The sequence below is a fragment of the Lygodium microphyllum genome, unplaced genomic scaffold, assembly GCF_053477565.2.
Source record: "Lygodium microphyllum isolate KBCC unplaced genomic scaffold, Lygodium_microphyllum_v1.1.10 scaffold_121, whole genome shotgun sequence".
Taxonomy (NCBI): domain Eukaryota; kingdom Viridiplantae; phylum Streptophyta; class Polypodiopsida; order Schizaeales; family Lygodiaceae; genus Lygodium; species Lygodium microphyllum.
Genome location: NW_028229604.1, coordinates 114,826 through 131,429, shown reverse-complemented (window position 1 = coordinate 131,429; position 16,604 = coordinate 114,826). Strand labels below are relative to the sequence as shown.

Below are 16,604 nucleotides of genomic sequence, written 5' to 3'. Positions count from 1 at the left end.
CCCTAAGGCTGACAAGTGATTGAGGTTTGGTTTGGCTTGACAGTTCAGTAGCTGACAGGTGCAACTCTGGTTGTGGTTCTCGTTGGGGTTGTGGCCTTCGTACACTTGGCATGGCCAGTGAGGTTGGTGGTGCACTACTAGATGCTTGGGCGGTGGTTGGGGTACTACCAGGGCAAGGTTGAGGTAGTTTAGGAGTAGCAGGCTACGATTTGGGTCTATAGACTTATTGAGTCTTGATGGATTTAGGTTTTCAAATGGCAATGGGCCTTGCAGCACAGCCAAAGGCTTTTGTGGCATTGATGCTTGATTCATCTTGATGTTTGGTGTGCTCATGCTTGAGGGTAGCGTTTCAATAGTGTCCTTGGCCATATTCACTGTAGGTATCCAAATCCAAGTATTACCTTCATAATATCCTTACGCTCGCAATATGGTTTCTTCTAGGCGTCCTAGGTTTTGAGGGGAGGTTTCTAGCCTTGCAAGCTCATGGTTGGGTGCTCCTAGGCGGCAGTCTTGGATGTTTTTGTACCCATTTGAACTAGTATTCAAGGGTTTTAGATTTTTGGTTGGCTTTTTTTTGGTGCTGAGGTTTGGTGGGTGGTGGCGACAAATCACGATCCCCCTCCTTAGGCTTGATGGTGGATTTCTCTACCGATGGTGATGGAGTCGCATAGCCCTTGCTGAAAGCTACGACGATTCGTACGTTGCCGATGGCTAGGTGAATACACTATGACTAGTAGTCAACATCACAGTGGGCCTACTTCTTAAAGGTTTGTCCTAACAACGATTTTGCACCTACATCTTTCGTGTTTGGAAACACATAAAAGATCATGGGCAAGATTTTTGACTTGATAGAGACTGCAACTTTGCACTTTCCCAGAAGTTCATATGATCGGCCCCCAAATGGGCTAAGTTTGGCATTAGTGGGCTGTAGCTATGGTTTGCCAATTTGAGTCCAATGATCGTGAGTCGTGATATTAAAGTTAACGCCCTCATCGATCAATGCATCAATGGTGTGTGTCTCCTGGGTTGTAATGGTCATGTGTAGGTAAGCCAACGGAGCTACAGCTTCCTCATCCTCATCTTTAATCTCCGTAATGGTGGCTACTCCTACATTGACAGGGGCTTCTAGCATAGGGGGTTCATGTAGTAGATGTGTGGGAGGGTAGTACTTTTTTATGTGGCTATCATTAAATAAGCCTATGCCCTGACCCTTTAGGGTTTCAAGTTCTACATTACCAGTTTGGCGTATGGTGTGAACTCTAAAAGGTCTTAACCCCCTAAAATTCATTTTCTGCTTATGTCCCTTGACCGAGTAGAACAATACGAAGTCACCTTGTTTGAAATTTTACTGCTTGACATGCTTGTCAAACTAGCTCTTGCATCGTGCCTTTTTGCAGATCAGCGCATGGGTGGCTAGAAGTCAAGTGTTTTATAAGAGTTTTAGCTCAACTAGACATTCTGTCCATGCTTTCTTTCCCTCCCATATCTCTTGAATAGCAATTCTCAAGCTAGGAATGGAGAATTCCACAGGTAGAATTTCCTTAGTTTCATAGGTCAACCTAAAGGGAGTCTATCCCACAGCTACTTTATAAGCTATTCGATAGGCCCACAAGGCTGCCATTAGCTTGTTATCCTAGTTTCTACAAGAATAAGAGAATACCTTGGTCAGGACATTTACTAGAGTCTTATTTTTCGATTCCGCATCACCATTCTCTTGAGGGTAGTAGGGTGGGGATTTTCAATGGATGATCAAGAAGGTGGACAGGAGATGAGCAATCACCTCATTGATGAAGTGCATGCCTTGATCACTGACAAGTTCGATGGGGCAACCAAATCGAGAGATTACCTGCTCACATAAGAACTTAGCAGTGGCTTGTGCGTCATTCTTCCTGGTGGCTCGAGCTTTCGCCCACTTTGTGAGATAATTGGGGCAATGATGATGTATTTGGCTTGCAAATATTGAGCTGTGGGATTGATAGGCCCAATGAAGTCAATCCTCCATTTCTCGAATGATTGTCTTGCAATGATGGGACTTAGCTCCATTGTGTCCTTGAAAACTGGCACCTTGGTCCATTGGAACTCATCACATTGTTTCACAAATCATGTTGTATCTTGGAAAAGCGTGGGCTACCAGAGTTGAGACTATAGCACCTTGCGGGGTGTCGTATCTCCCCCCTAAAGTGTCCTCTGCGGCAATTCCACCGTGCACTGTCGTACTACTGCGCATCCGAGGTGTGGAATCCACCAAAAAGTTGTGTGTGTGACATTTGTTACTTTGTACATACTTAGTTGTTGTGTTTACATTTTTGTTCTGCGTGCTAGTATAGTGGAGAGGGGTTTGGAAGTGAATATATTTGTGGGAAGCATAGTGGTGGAGATTTTTGGGAAGTTTGGCTCAGTTTCAGAAGCACTAGAAGATCGATTACCATCACCTTGGATCTTGCAATGGAGGTGAAGAGGAAGAAGAAAGACTGAGCTTGTACATTCAAAATTTGCAAGGGATTGTTGTTCATAGTCTTAAGGGGCACAAAGATATCGTGTATTGTGTGGCCTATTCAAGGGATGGTAAAAGATTTGCATCAGGAGGAGCGGACAAGACAGTGATTACTTGGATTTATAAAGCCTCGGGCATAGATCTTGTCAGATTTGCTAGTAGATCAATGAATTGCATTTGCAATCAATTTGTTAATAATTCAAATATATGCTGAAAGTATAAATCAAGTGAAGGCCATTTTGCAGCATATGTGGAACATGGCCTTGGTGATGAGGCACTGAAATGTTCTCAACAAATGCAACTTGAAGGTTGCAACCTTGAACCCATCACATTCGTTTCCATCTTGAAGGCATCTAGTATCACAGGAGCTCCAGAAACAGGTTATCAAATACATAGAGAAGTAATTACTAGGGGATTTGGAACATATGTGTACATGGGCAGCACACTGGTAGACATGTACATCAATTGTGGATCATTGGCAGAGGCATGCCAAATTTTTTATGCACTACTTGTTCGAGATGCAGTTGTGTGGTCTGCATTGATTGCAGGATACGCTGAACATGGTCTCAATGAGGAAGTACTGGAATGTTTCCAACGTCTACAACTAGATGGTATTTCTGCAGATGCTGTCACATTTATTATCTGCTTGAAAGCATGTGGCAGTAGAGGAGCCATAAACGCAGGTCAAGAGATCCATGCTGAGATCAGGAAATCAGGATTAGAAACAGATTTTTTAATAGGAAACACGCTGATAGACATGTATGGCAGATGTGGGTTGTATGCAGAAGGGCAGAAAGTGTTTGACAAACTGCTTGTTAAAGACATTGTCTCATGGACTATAATGATAAAGGCATACGTTGATAACCATGAGGGCAATTTGGCTTTACAATGTTTTGAGGAAATGAAAGAGCAGGGTATATCTGTGGATACTGTCCTAGTTGTTCTCTGGTTAAAAGCTTGTGATACTACTCAAGCCTTGGAGACAGGTCGAGAAATACATGCAGAGTTGAGGAAATCAGGGCTGGAAAAAAACATTTTTGTTGGTAACACATTGATTGGCATGTATGGGAAGTGTGGATCAGTTTGCAGAAGGACGAGAGGTGTTTGATCAGTTGCTTGTTTGAGATGCAGTGTCATGGGCTGCATTGGTTGCATCTTATGCTCAGCATGGGCTCGGTGAATAAATTTTAGATTGTTTTAAACAAATGGTAGTGGAAGGTGTGTCTGTGGGTGCCATTACTTTGCTCTTTGTTTGAGAGCTTGTGCCACCTTAGGAGCTTTAGATACAGGCCGAGAACTCCATGTAGAGATATACAAAAGGGGACTGGATCAAGAGCTTCATGTTGGCAACACACTTGTGACTATGTACAACACAGCTGTGGCTTGTTTACAAAATCACGGCAGGTGTTCAGTTCAAGACATAGTTTCATGGAATGCACTTATCATAGGAATTACTGGAGGTGGGCGGCAAATTGTTGAAAACGGTGAAAGAGGGGAGGGGGCTATTGTGGGAGGAGGCCGCTTTTCTGGGAAAAAAGGAGGAGAGTGATCAGGAAGGGAAAAAACAAATGATTGCTAAGAAGGAGAGGACGCCAAGTTTGTGCGTTAAAAAAAAAATACCCGTTTAATCTCGCAGAACAGCAAGGGGATTATCAATTGCAATCCCAGCAGAATTCCTGAACGTATTGTCCATGCCAGAGGTACCAGCGCAAAGGGCTTCTTTGAAGTGACTCATGATATTTCACACCTCATATGTGCAGATTTTCTACGTGCTCCTGGTGTGCAGAGACCATTACTTGTCAGGTTTTCAACTGTGATTCATGAGCGGGGCAGTCCAGAGACACGGTTTTGCTGTGAAATTCTACACTGAGAAGGAAACTTTGACATGGTGTGGCAAATGGTCCAAAATTGTTCGAAAGCTTCCAGATCCTAAAATTCAATGCTACTCCTGTTGAGAAAGAAGTCCTCTTTATGCTGACTGTTCTTTCTTTCAGCAAATTAAAGAGCTATCTGCACTTCTAAGTGGCAGAATTTCGGCAAAGTGCTAGGGGGAGTAAAAATCAAGGACAGATTATGATGTGGAAATTACTAAACAGCCATAACAGATTCTACTTTCAGATGATAACTGCCAATGATTGATACAATGATGTTGATTGATGCATTACTTATGGTTTTGATTAAACACTCTTTCTACAGTAATCTTCCACTGCTTGCAACCAAGTTCTGCTTCACCAAGGCTTAAACAATTGGGTCAAACCTTTGGAATTGTGCGAAATTGACAATTACCTGCATGTTTACCACTCATTACTTCCAAAACCCCTGAGAAACCATTGATGGATCTGGTCTGATTTGCCATTAAATCACTCTTCTGTACCTGAATACAAATATGTCTTCTTGATCCTATTCCAACCTCTTAGATCTTAGTTCAGATTACTTTGTTCCTTTTGGGAGAGACAGGCTATTTATATGACATGAGTTTTTGTCAAGACATTTATTGGAGATGCTCCCAATCACATGTAGCTGATTGTATGTCTCATATTATCTGAAATTGAGCTTTCAAATTGAATCTGATCTCACTAGATTGATCTTCTATCCTGAAATTAGACAAGGTCCTCCGTGGTTGCGACTTTGCTTTCGAAAACCCTTCGACAGCACCTCGACTAGTATGTGGTGCATTTCGTGCTCACACATGCATCTCTGCAACAATCTGACTTGCCCTAGCTGATAGAGTTGGCCTATTATTAACTAATAGGGTTGGATTTTGAGAATGAGTCGTCTTAGTCAGGCCTTTTCTATGGGTTGGTCAAGTAGTCTATACTCAAGCACTTGAACCATGTTGTATGCCTAGTATGGCATCAAGTTGGTTCTAAACATGTCTCTTTTGCTAGTAGATAGGGTGTATAGATGTGCATCTAGCAATTTGTCTCCAATGCCCTATCATCTAACGACTTCTCACCTGGGTATGTAAGACATATGATTAGCCATATAGTGTTTCTTTCCCTTGCGTACGATGAAAAAGAAGTCAAATTCAAGAAGCAAAAGTAATCGTCGAGCTATATGCATCCTATAGCGCAAGGTTTGTTTACTAGATACAGCAAGGCTTGATGGTCAACAAAGAAAATAAAGGGCATAGCCAGAAGATAATGCTGAAATTTCTTTATGAAAAACACCATCACTAGCCCCTCTCCTTTGTTTGTGTGAGTAATTCATTTTTGTATAACTATGAGTTATTTGCTAGCAAATTTTAGTAGATAGTCGAGATTGTGGTCACCAAGCTGGCACAAGATAGCTCCTAGTATGGATGTCGATCACCAGGATGATTGTCCCTCTTGGTAGCAGCGTTTAACTTCTTGTAGTTGATGCACACTCTAATCTTTCCATTCTTCTTCAGTATGATCACTATAGGCGAGACCCAATCTATGTGCTCAATCTCATAAATGAAACGTGCCCTTAGAAGCTTGTCAATTTCTTTCTTGATAGCGTAAGCATGCTTGGGATTCATAGGGTATGATTGCTACTTTTGATCAGCATTGCATCGGGGGTCATGGGGATATTATGAGGTACGACACTTGGATCTACCCCTTTCAGCTCATCGAGGGACCAAGCAAAGACATCCATGTACTCTCACACAAGAGGGCAATGAGACTTTCTTCCTCTTCCTTGGTCAAGGAATCCGCAATAAAGACAAGTGAGGGTATCTCCCCTTCCTTAGGTAGATTAACCTCATTGACTTTGGTTAGCACCTCTATTAGTTCGCTTGCTTGCCCTTGTCATTAGGCTCCTAGCAAGATCACTACCCTCTTGCCTTTCTTAAACTTAGTAAATTGCTTTGGCAAGTCTTGCGGTTTCCTTTGATCTTCAGCCTGTATATCCCTAGACTACTTGTGTTATTCTTCCTTCAACCTTCGACGCCTTAGGTGGAGTGGCAGGTCCCCTTTGGTGCGTCTGGTCTTAGGTGGTTGTGGCACCTCAAGATCACTGTGTGAACTTACCTCCGACTCATCACCGGTCAACTTGTACAACAACTCAAATTTGACAAGAGAAATTTCCTATGATTTATAGAAATTCAAAGAATAAAGAGAATTTGAACTCCTCAGGTGTTAGAAGGTTGAGTTTTATTGGGTATCCAAACCAACAAGCATTAACCAAATCTTTCTACAAGGTCTTCAAAAACCCAAAGTTAGGGGTTTTTAGGATTTTCACAAAAAGCATCACACCATAAAGGTGAAGGGAGTGAGCCCTAAAGTGAAAGCATGGAGCAGAAGCAAGAGCTATGGTGGAAGAAGCAAGAGTAAGAGAGAGAGACACACATAAGATATGGGAACTCCACTAATCACAATGTGTGATTACCCTTTCCTTTATTCAAATGTCATTGAAAGAATAAAGAATGAAGTGACAATGTGATGGGTATCCACCACTTGCAATGTATAAGTGTGCGGGTATGTAGGTACTGCCAGTGCAACTAATATACGAGTGGCTAGACATAGGCACCTTTATCCCCAACAACCTTCCACTTAAAGGAAAGTTTTCCCACTAATGAGGAGAGAATAATAAAAAAGTGACAAAGTACAAATCTACATTATTACCACAAGATGAGAAAAGATGTCATCTCATCCAATGGCTATCAACTTCCTAAGGAAGGAAAAATGCTCCGCCGCTGCTGCTGTTGAGAGACTTTTATTGAGCATATCTCTATGATTTTGATTAGTTGAGATCTTGACAAGCTCAATAAACTTATCCTCAATGACCTCTTGAATAAAGTGGTAACACACCTCAATGTGCTTCATTTTCACATGAAAGATTGGATTCTTGGCTGAGTGAATAGCACTCATGGAACCTGAATATAGTGTAGGGATTGCATCAATAATACCAAGGTCTTTGCCACCACTAGATAGCCTAAGGAAAGGCTTCCCTTGCAAGTCTTAGTGGCAGCAATATAATCTGCCTCTATAGTAGATAGGGCGATGTATTTCTGCACCTTCGACATCCAAGAAACAACACCTTCAGCAAAGATAAAGACATAGCCAAAGGTGGACTTCTTCCTGCTATCTACATGTCCTGCACAATCAAAGTTAGTGTATCCCATGACTCCTATATCCTAGCCACCATAATAGATGCACATAGCTGTTGTGCCCTTTAAATATCTTATGATACCCTTGGTAGCATCCCAATGCCATCTTCTAGGTGTAGCCATATAGCATGTCACAACTCCCATTGCAAATGCTATGTCACACGATGAGTGTTGCTAGTGTCCACCTGGGTTGTAGAGCTAGGTGTGGATATGGTGGTGGTAGTGGTGGCCACCAAGAGAGTAACGTCATATTCATTCAAGATTTGGTGGATCTTCTCTGGGAAACCTCCCAGATCAAGCTCCTCATTACGTGCGTGATCTAAGATGTATCCTCTGTGCCCCAAAGGGTGGGGTTCTACACTCTCTCAACCAGTTGTTTCTCCCCAAGCCTTGCATTTTTACAAAAGGCATCTTGGCCATCTCAGCCTTCTACTCATCACATTGTGAAAAATCGGCTTGACTAACCTTCATGTGAGAAGGTAAAAGACAACCAATCCTACATATGAAACTGCTCAAGGACCTTTCGGATGTACTCCTTCTGCGATAAGTAGAGGATCCCCTTAGAGAAATTGTGCATAATGTGCATCCCAAGAATATGTGAGGCCTATCGCATGTCCTTGATTTCAAATATCTTCTTAATTTGACCTTTCAAGGCCTTCAACTCATCATGAGCTCTCCCAACAATCGACATATCATCCACATAAAGGATCAAAATCATAAGGTTGTCATTATGAGCCTCACATAATACCACTAGAGAGTTTCTATTACATATGTTTAAAGGAGAGGAAAATAAAAAATAGAGAATGGTGGTTGGTTCTCAGCGTGCCGGCAGGTGGTACTTCTCTACTTTTCCTCATTTCTTTCACATGCTTCGCTTCAATGCAATGATTCTTCTTTTTCTTTTATTTCCTTTCTATCTAGCTAGGATGCAAGTATGAATCAATCCAAATCCAAATGCATCGTATCTCCACCAACGCGGGGTCTGCAACAAGGAGAGCCCCCCGGGGACAGACAAGGTAGGCGACGCTGCTCTCCGCACAATTTATACTCAAAGCCTGGATTGCATGCCGTTGCATGGGATACGCGGGATGCAACAGTGTTGAAGGATAAGGCATCCTACCATCCCACGTAACTAACGGTGTTATATATGGGTTCGTTGCAGAACGTTGCAAAATGATTGCATAGTCAAATCCATGAGCTATAACCACTCAAGGTCCATCAACTAAAGAAAAGGATAGGAGTGCACTTAATGGTGTATGGGCAAGTAGATGTAGCACCAGCACAAAGAGAATGAGAGAATGTGAGAGATGAATCCAAAACTAGCAAAGTATGGTAATGACATAGGACAAAGGCAAACAAAGATCTTAAAGAACAAAAGAAAAGGCTAAAAATGATGCAAAGAAAAAGGAGACAAAAATAGAAGCTCCTTGAAAACGTTGTCATGCGGCTAATATACCCCTAGGTGAGGGTGAAGAAGACTATAATTTATGATATGATTTAAGGGAAAGAAGAGCTAATATATCTTTTGCTTAGCTCATGGAATTATATCCAAGATGCACAAGTCAATGGAAAAGGTTGATAAACCCGAAAGCCAAAGAAAAAAAATGAAAGGAACAATCAGAGTGGTAAGTGTAGAAGAGCTTCCCAATATATTGTTGAGATATTTTGCAATCACACCTACTTCAGTCCCTTTGTAAGGAGCAATGAGGGCTCATGACCAAAATCCCATACATGCACGGTAGGAGAAAGTGCCAACACTCAATTCCTATAAAGCATTGTACTTGCACTCGTTTTCTAATGCAATGATAGTACTCTTTTCTTTCCAGTAAAGTGTCTATGTCAATGTACACACACAAGCTTGTGTTTATGAGTCCAAGTCTCAATCTTGGAACCTAATTCAGTTGTGTGACAATTTTTCCTTGTCTGGGTCAATGTCTTCATGAGTTTCTTCTTCCTCTTTCAACCTCCATAGCTTTCGCAACTGCCATGCTCTAGATCCCGCATATTTTAATACGGTATCAGAGACCAGTTGGGCATGCTCCTCCAGCTCCATTCTACTCTCATCTAGCTTAGCTTTAGCTTAGTCCAGATCAAGTCTAGGAGCTCATCTCCCACTCCTTCTTCTCCAAATTTCGACCTTGTGGCAGCCATAGCCACCCTGCACATATCCTGCTTCAAGCCCTTATAACTCTTCAACCAGAAGAGATCTTGATAAACTTTCTTTTGGATAAGTGTTGTTTTGCTCCTAAAGCTTCTCTGTATCACCTTAGAACTTGACATTGCCCTGTCCACTAATCAACATTGTCATTTTTCTTAGGATCTATCATGTGGCCTCCATAACCAAGCAATACCTAGGCATCTTGGAGCCTATGGATCTCACACTACAAGACACCATTCATCATGATGTCTTCTCGGGAAATCTTCCTCAACATCAGGCGCATCTCTATGGCACATCATGCTGTAACATTGGCCATCATATGCTTCAGCATTGCTGAAGATTCGTCACGTTGTCAAAATATGTGCCCATGTTGATCGAATGCTTTGATCCATCTCTGTGCAGCACGATTTTAGTTGCCATGATAGGAGAATGATAGCTCATGAAGTAAGCTTCATCCTCATATAAGAAATTTTCAAAATGATCAAGTATAGCTCCCACAATCAGTAAAAAACCAAGGCTGGGTCAAAACCCTAATCTAGGAAGCCATAGCAAAACTTCACCAAGCTCAAAAATCTCATCATTTTCTAAAATACTTGTTTATGACATCTAATATCTCTTGCATTTCTTTCGGCTATATACCATAGTAATCTCAAATCCTACTCTAGATATTGAGAGCATGGGTTTGGTAGAAATATATAGCCAATGGTGTTGCATCTTCTACTATGAGTAGCAACACTTTATGCACTTGTGAAACCTTTTCATTGGATTTTAACTCAATAACTACATTATATTTTTCAAAATCAAAAAAAGAACAAGTCAAGTTATCCATAATAATATCCTCATCGAGGAAACCATGATCCTTAAACTTGTCACCCATGAAAATATCATATCTTATCAGTTTTAATCATGAATTCAGATCCCATTAAATAGTGCTTCCATTGACGTAAAGCTTGTACTACAGCTAGCAATTCCTTATCATAGGTAGAATACTTGAGTTTAGAGGGCTTAAGCTTGCGGCTAGAGTAGGCTATGGGGTGGGAATCTTGCATAAGGATAGCTCCTATTCCAGATCCACTAGCGTCAGTGACTACCAGGAAAAATGGCCTATTAAAGTCAGGGAGTTGCAATACAGGAGCATGTGTTAAGTCATGTTTTAATAAATCAAAAGACTTTTTTTAATTTTCAAACCAATGATATACAATACCTTTCTTTAATAATTTTGTCAAAGGTAATGCAAGCAATTAAAATTTTTTCACAATTTTTCTATAAAAGCTAGCAAGACCTAAGAAAGAAAGTAATTCATGCACATTTTTAGGTATCAGCCAATTCAAAATTGCTTCTATCTTTTTAGGGTCAACTTTAATACATTCAAAATTGCTTCTATCTTTTCTGATTTTGAAAAATATAATGTAGTTATTGAGTTAAAATCCAATGAAAAGGTTTCACAAGTGCATAAAGTGTTGCTACTCATAGTAGAAGATGCAACACCATTGGCTATATATTTCTACCAAACCCATGCTCTCAATATCTAGAGTAGGATTTGAGATTACTATGGTATATAGCCTAAAGAAATGCAAGAGATATTAGATGTCATAAACAAGTGCCCCTAGTCCACGGCCATCGAAAGTCCAGGGAATATTCCCTTGCTAACTAGGGGAGGTTCATAATATAGTTAGAGATGCTGATCAGACTATTCTCTCAAGCTATAAAAGGAAGATCCTTCCAAAGCTATCATCAATCTATCTTTCAACTAGTTCGAGTTCTTCTAGCTATCCTTAAGCTCTTCGCCTATTATCTATATAGATCACCATCTATGCTTCAAAGTAGAAGCACATGGGTGGACAGAACCATCTTCGTATTAGTTTGTTTGAACTTAAAGAAGTTTTTATTCTCCTTATAGTTGTTATGTGTTCTCTACTCATTGCTCAAACTCTGCCCGTTGTGCCATGTAATTTCTACATATGTTTCACCCCTTGCTGTAGAAATAAAATTGAAGTATGAAATCAAAGGACAAGGAAGTGGGTAAAGTTGAGGTCTCTCTAATGATATAGAGAAGAGGGATAAATGTAATTGAGAAATAGAAGATGATAATAAAAGTATGGAAGGTGATTAGCTTGGCAAAGTTGAGCTCTCTCTAATGATAGAGAGAAGAGGGATAAGCATAATGAAGAAATCAATGAAAACGTATGTTGAAAGAGATAGGAAATCAGATTCCAATAGAAGATAAAAGAGGTCTTTTGCTTTTATTTAAGAGATGAGAAAGGAATCTCCAAACTTTTAAAGTAAGAGATGAAAAAGAAAAGCAAGAGATTAAATTATATGGAAATCTGAGAAGAAGAGAGTTAATTGGAAGAGAATATAAATCCTTTTATCATAGTGGCCTCACTATAAAGTTGGAAAAAGAAAGCTTAGAATGTAAGCAAGAGAGAATCGTTTAAAAAAGACTGTTCAGTCAATAGTTCTTAGTACATGTATAAAGTTAATGTTCGTGCTACTCAGGTAAGTTTCATAACCTTCTTTTTGGGATTTGGACTTAAGGAACATCGAGGTCTCTTGGTAAGAAAAATTTATGAATGTTTATAGTTTACTTAGCTATTTAAAAATACCTTTGATGTTCTTAAATATTTACATAATTATTGGATTTAATAATTAAACCTTGGGTGAGCATGTGGAAAGTGGCAAGCCCAATCTTAATTACTAACTCTTATGGATGGGTGGACACACTCAATCAAGTAACTTCTCAATCAAAGAAATTTTAGGAAGAATCATAGGAGCATAATCACCTTTAGTAGGATAGAACCCAGGCTAATACTATCTTAGGGGAGTGAGCTGAAATAATGCTAGGTTAATGGATGCAACTACCCCTCTCTAGAATTAAGTAATTTTTGGCTACTTGCATATTTCATTGGTTGCAAAGTGACAAATCTTAGATGGGTATTAGAATACTATGAGGATGACTCTCTAGGCTTTCTTTATAGACCATGTTTTCGCTAAGTTTGTTCTTCAACATAGTTGCAAACCTTTCAAGTAAGTTGCATGTTTCTCCTAAGGAGATTCCCTTGGATTCTCTAAAAAAACTTAAGAGAATGACTCATTTTTAAAAATTGGGTAAAAAATAACATATAAGTTTCCAATAATTTTAATTTTGTGCATTTCAAAATAAAAACTACTATGACACAAGGATGTTGATTTATAAACTAGATCATTTTTAAAGGATTTTTTTTCTAGGCAAGGTAGTATCTTAATATCATAAAGTTTATATAGCATAAATTTATATTTTTTCTAGAAATTAATAATAAACTAGGCATGATACATTATAATTATCTCAAAACCTAAAAAATTAATTAGAAAAATTTTGATACTTAATTGACAAGAAATTTATTCATATATATCAATCTTGTATGAAAAAATGTGAAAATAACAATTTTCAAATGCTAATATGGGTTAATAACTTCATATGCAAGAAGAGGTGTCCAACTTCTCATGGGTACTCAATAAATCTAACAATTTGCATTGTCCAAGAATGCATAATTTGATGTCAACGAGCTAGATGGAGACTCTTGAGTTTTACATGTCTGTGGATGCTCTTTAGGTTTTCATTTTATACATGAGGACTTTGATGGAGACTCTTGAGTTTTACATGTCAGTGGATCCTCTTTAGGTTTTCATTTTATACATGAGGACTTTGAAGGTAGAGCATGTTTTTGTTCAACACCTAAGGGTCCCTAGCTCCTTCATTATTATTTTGCCTCAATGCTTGTGCGGTCTTACTTTGTTCAGTAGAAGCATCACATGGGAAAAATGCTATCTTGCTTGGGGTTTGATACGTTAATGTGTTACCCAATTTGCTACCACTATCTCTCTTGCCACCAATTTCAATTTTGCTACTCTTCTTTGTCATGGTAGAGAGGGGAGGAGAATCAAATGGACCGGAGATATCCTATTTAAGAGTATACTCCCATGTTCTCTTTGACTTCTTGCTACTTTCTTTTTGACTCCTCTCTGTGACAAAAATGATTTAAAATTAGTGCAATAATTGCTCAATGTCTCTATTGTCCTTTGTCCATGGATGTGTTAGATGGGTACCTCACCTCTTTTGCAAGAAAATTTTTGAGAGATAGAGTTCTTGTGGTGGTCCTCTTTTCTAAGGCTTTTTAAAATGATCATATTTTTTTACAATGTCAAGTAAGCTTCAACATATCGTTAAAATATTCCATCTTACAAAAGGTCTCAACCTTTATTTTCTAAGGAGGCATCTTTCTTTCCCTCTTGAATGATGCACATATAAGTTCCCTACCATGTAATCAATTCAAATGTCTTCAAATGAGGTAAAATTTAGAGGCTATGTGCCAGATTCATCTTAACACCCAACGTTGAAGGTTTCACAAGTAAAAATCCATATATGCTCTCTATCCATAGTGATAAGGCCCTTTGCAACCATAAGATGATTGTCTTTTTTAGAATTTTTTTTTTTGAAACCATTGGATGCTTTTCATGTAAGTGATACCAAGGGCAATAGAATGTCAGTCAGGCCCACATTTTCTTAAAAATGCCTCCCCGTCCAAAAATAGATTACCCATATACATACTGTCATCGTAGTTGCCCATGTTACTCTCAACATGCAGCTCGATCAGCGTTCCTATTGTCAGAGGTGAGAGTGCATGACCCCTGAGTTTTATAATTATAGAGCGGGTGAGACTCAGACTTAACTCCTCTACATAGCTTGTTCAAATCAACTAAAAGTTGCAGCCATTGAGATTAAGCTGTGCTATCAGCTTTGCAACTAATTGGTTACAATAAAAAAGGCAATCATCCCATGGCACATCCCTCCATATTTTGTCACCTATGGTGCTGCTAGGAGGGACATGTGAAGGGGAGACGCTTTTGCACATTCTCCCTTAGGTGAATAGTTACGATTTTTCTACATGAAATCTCACTTGCAACTCAATTTTTCTCATCCTACCAATAATAGAAGAGAATAGTTAGCCATTGAGTTATAGAGGGAGTATTTTACACATTGGAGATTGTGATCATCTCTCTTTTTGTCATCTTTTGGTACCCCCATAAAGGATTCAATATATTTTTATTTAAGAACTCAAGGAAACCTTCAATTGTATGAAGATGATGAGCTTATCGAGTCGAGTGTTTATGGGTAAGGAAGATCCAACGAAGTGGCTTGCACATTGTGAATGGTTTATGTTTATGAGTCACATGTTAACTCATGAAGAGAAGCTTTATGATTTTCGTCTAGTTATGCAGGGAGAAGTAAAGATTTGGTATGAAGCTTTGGATGATGCTGTGAAGCAAGATTGGGATAAACTAACAAGTTCTCTTGTATCACACTTTGCTCATCATGAAACAGCAATACAAGTTGATGAGAAGCTTCAACGTCTTCATCAAAATCCAAGAGAGGATTTCCAAAGTTTTCTACATCGATTTGAAGCTCTTTAGTTGAAGATAGGGAAGAATACTCATATTTAACATGAAAACAACCTCAAGCTTGACAAGTTTAAGGCTTGTCTTCACCAAACAGTTTGTGAAAAGGTGGAATTGGAAAAACCACATGTGCACGCCCAGAGCTCAGACATGAGGTCTACATTGTTGGAAACCTTATTTGCAACTCTCCTATGTCTGTTTGTGTCTTTGTACCAAGCCCAAGTAAAGAAAGTGGTTCTATGTTGCCTAGTCAAACATGGGATCTATATTCTTGGACACCTTCTCTCTGGCTCTCCTGTGTCTGTCTATGCCTTTGTGTTCACCCTATACTACGGGTCTCTATATAAAAGGGCCACCCTTTTTAGCGGGTCAGCCCCTACCCCATTATATGGGCGTCCTCTTCATTAAATGGGTCTATAGATTTGTACATAAGACTCCACTTCAATGCAAAATATCTCATCACTCTTCTCCTCGGACTTGTCTAGCCACTCCTTGATTTTTGAATCGATGACTATGGCATGAGACAAGTAACGTGTGCATCATGGTCATGCATCCTCTTACATCCTTGCATTGTTGCCTCCTAGCTATTCCTACAAGTGGCATCCATGGCTATGGTACTAGACAAGCATCTTTGAGGAGATCTATAGGATGAGAAGCTTTCTATCCACACTTGAGTTTTTTGGGTTGATGCGGAGTTATGAATATATCTACCCATCTAGGTCACTTTTCGAGTGCTCACCCATGGATTCCTCTTCTGTGAGTGTTGACCCACTTAATAGATAGTTGTAGGTGACAATGTAAGGATGAAAGAGGATGCACGCTAGGACAAATTGGTACCTCATCCAGTACCATAGCCATCGATCCCAAAGTCAATGAGTGGCTAGACAAGTTCGAGGAGAAGATTGATTAGATCCTTGTGGAAGCCATGATAAAGACCTTGTAAAAAGTCACACTTTTAAGCCTTAGAATGCATAAAATGATGTGCCCTAGTAGACATATACAATGCAAGGATGAAAGAGGATGCACCACTAGGACAAACTAGTTTCTCATCTAGTACCACAACCATTGATCCAAAAGTCAATGCTCCATCTCAATCCATGTATTTGGCCACTCTCTCATAAAGCCTCACGATCTAAAGATATGGCATCCTTAAGACCCTAGTGATTACACCATACTCAAGACACAAAGTTGCAATACAAGTTGGCAATTCGAACATCAAATATATAACCCTTTTTTTGTACAAAATTTGTTACTGGAAATGTAAAAGCATGAAATGATTTGATTTAGGAAAAACAAATAAATACTACAATTTGTATATAAGCTAGAGTGATGGTTATAAAGAAAAACACCTACCTACCAACCTCTTAAGGGTAGGATGCCTAGATAAAACAAGGTAGAAGAGGGAGCACACCTCATCAGATAGCCATGCATAGTGGGCTATGAAT

The 16,604-nt window shown here is 39.5% G+C and overlaps 1 protein-coding gene across 1 annotated transcript in view; it reads left to right on the top strand.

Moving 5' to 3' along the window:
• The window catches only part of LOC148008600 (pentatricopeptide repeat-containing protein At4g18520, chloroplastic-like), a 42,348-nt gene that overhangs the window by 14,605 nt on the left and 11,139 nt on the right, over positions 1-16,604 (top strand). Inside the window, exons 5-7 of the mRNA XM_087674180.1 lie at positions 2,712-3,594; positions 3,769-3,978; positions 4,255-4,339. Coding sequence (XP_087530306.1) covers positions 2,712-3,594; positions 3,769-3,978; positions 4,255-4,339 — 1,178 coding nt within the window. The remainder of the gene's footprint in view (positions 1-2,711; positions 3,595-3,768; positions 3,979-4,254; positions 4,340-16,604) is intronic.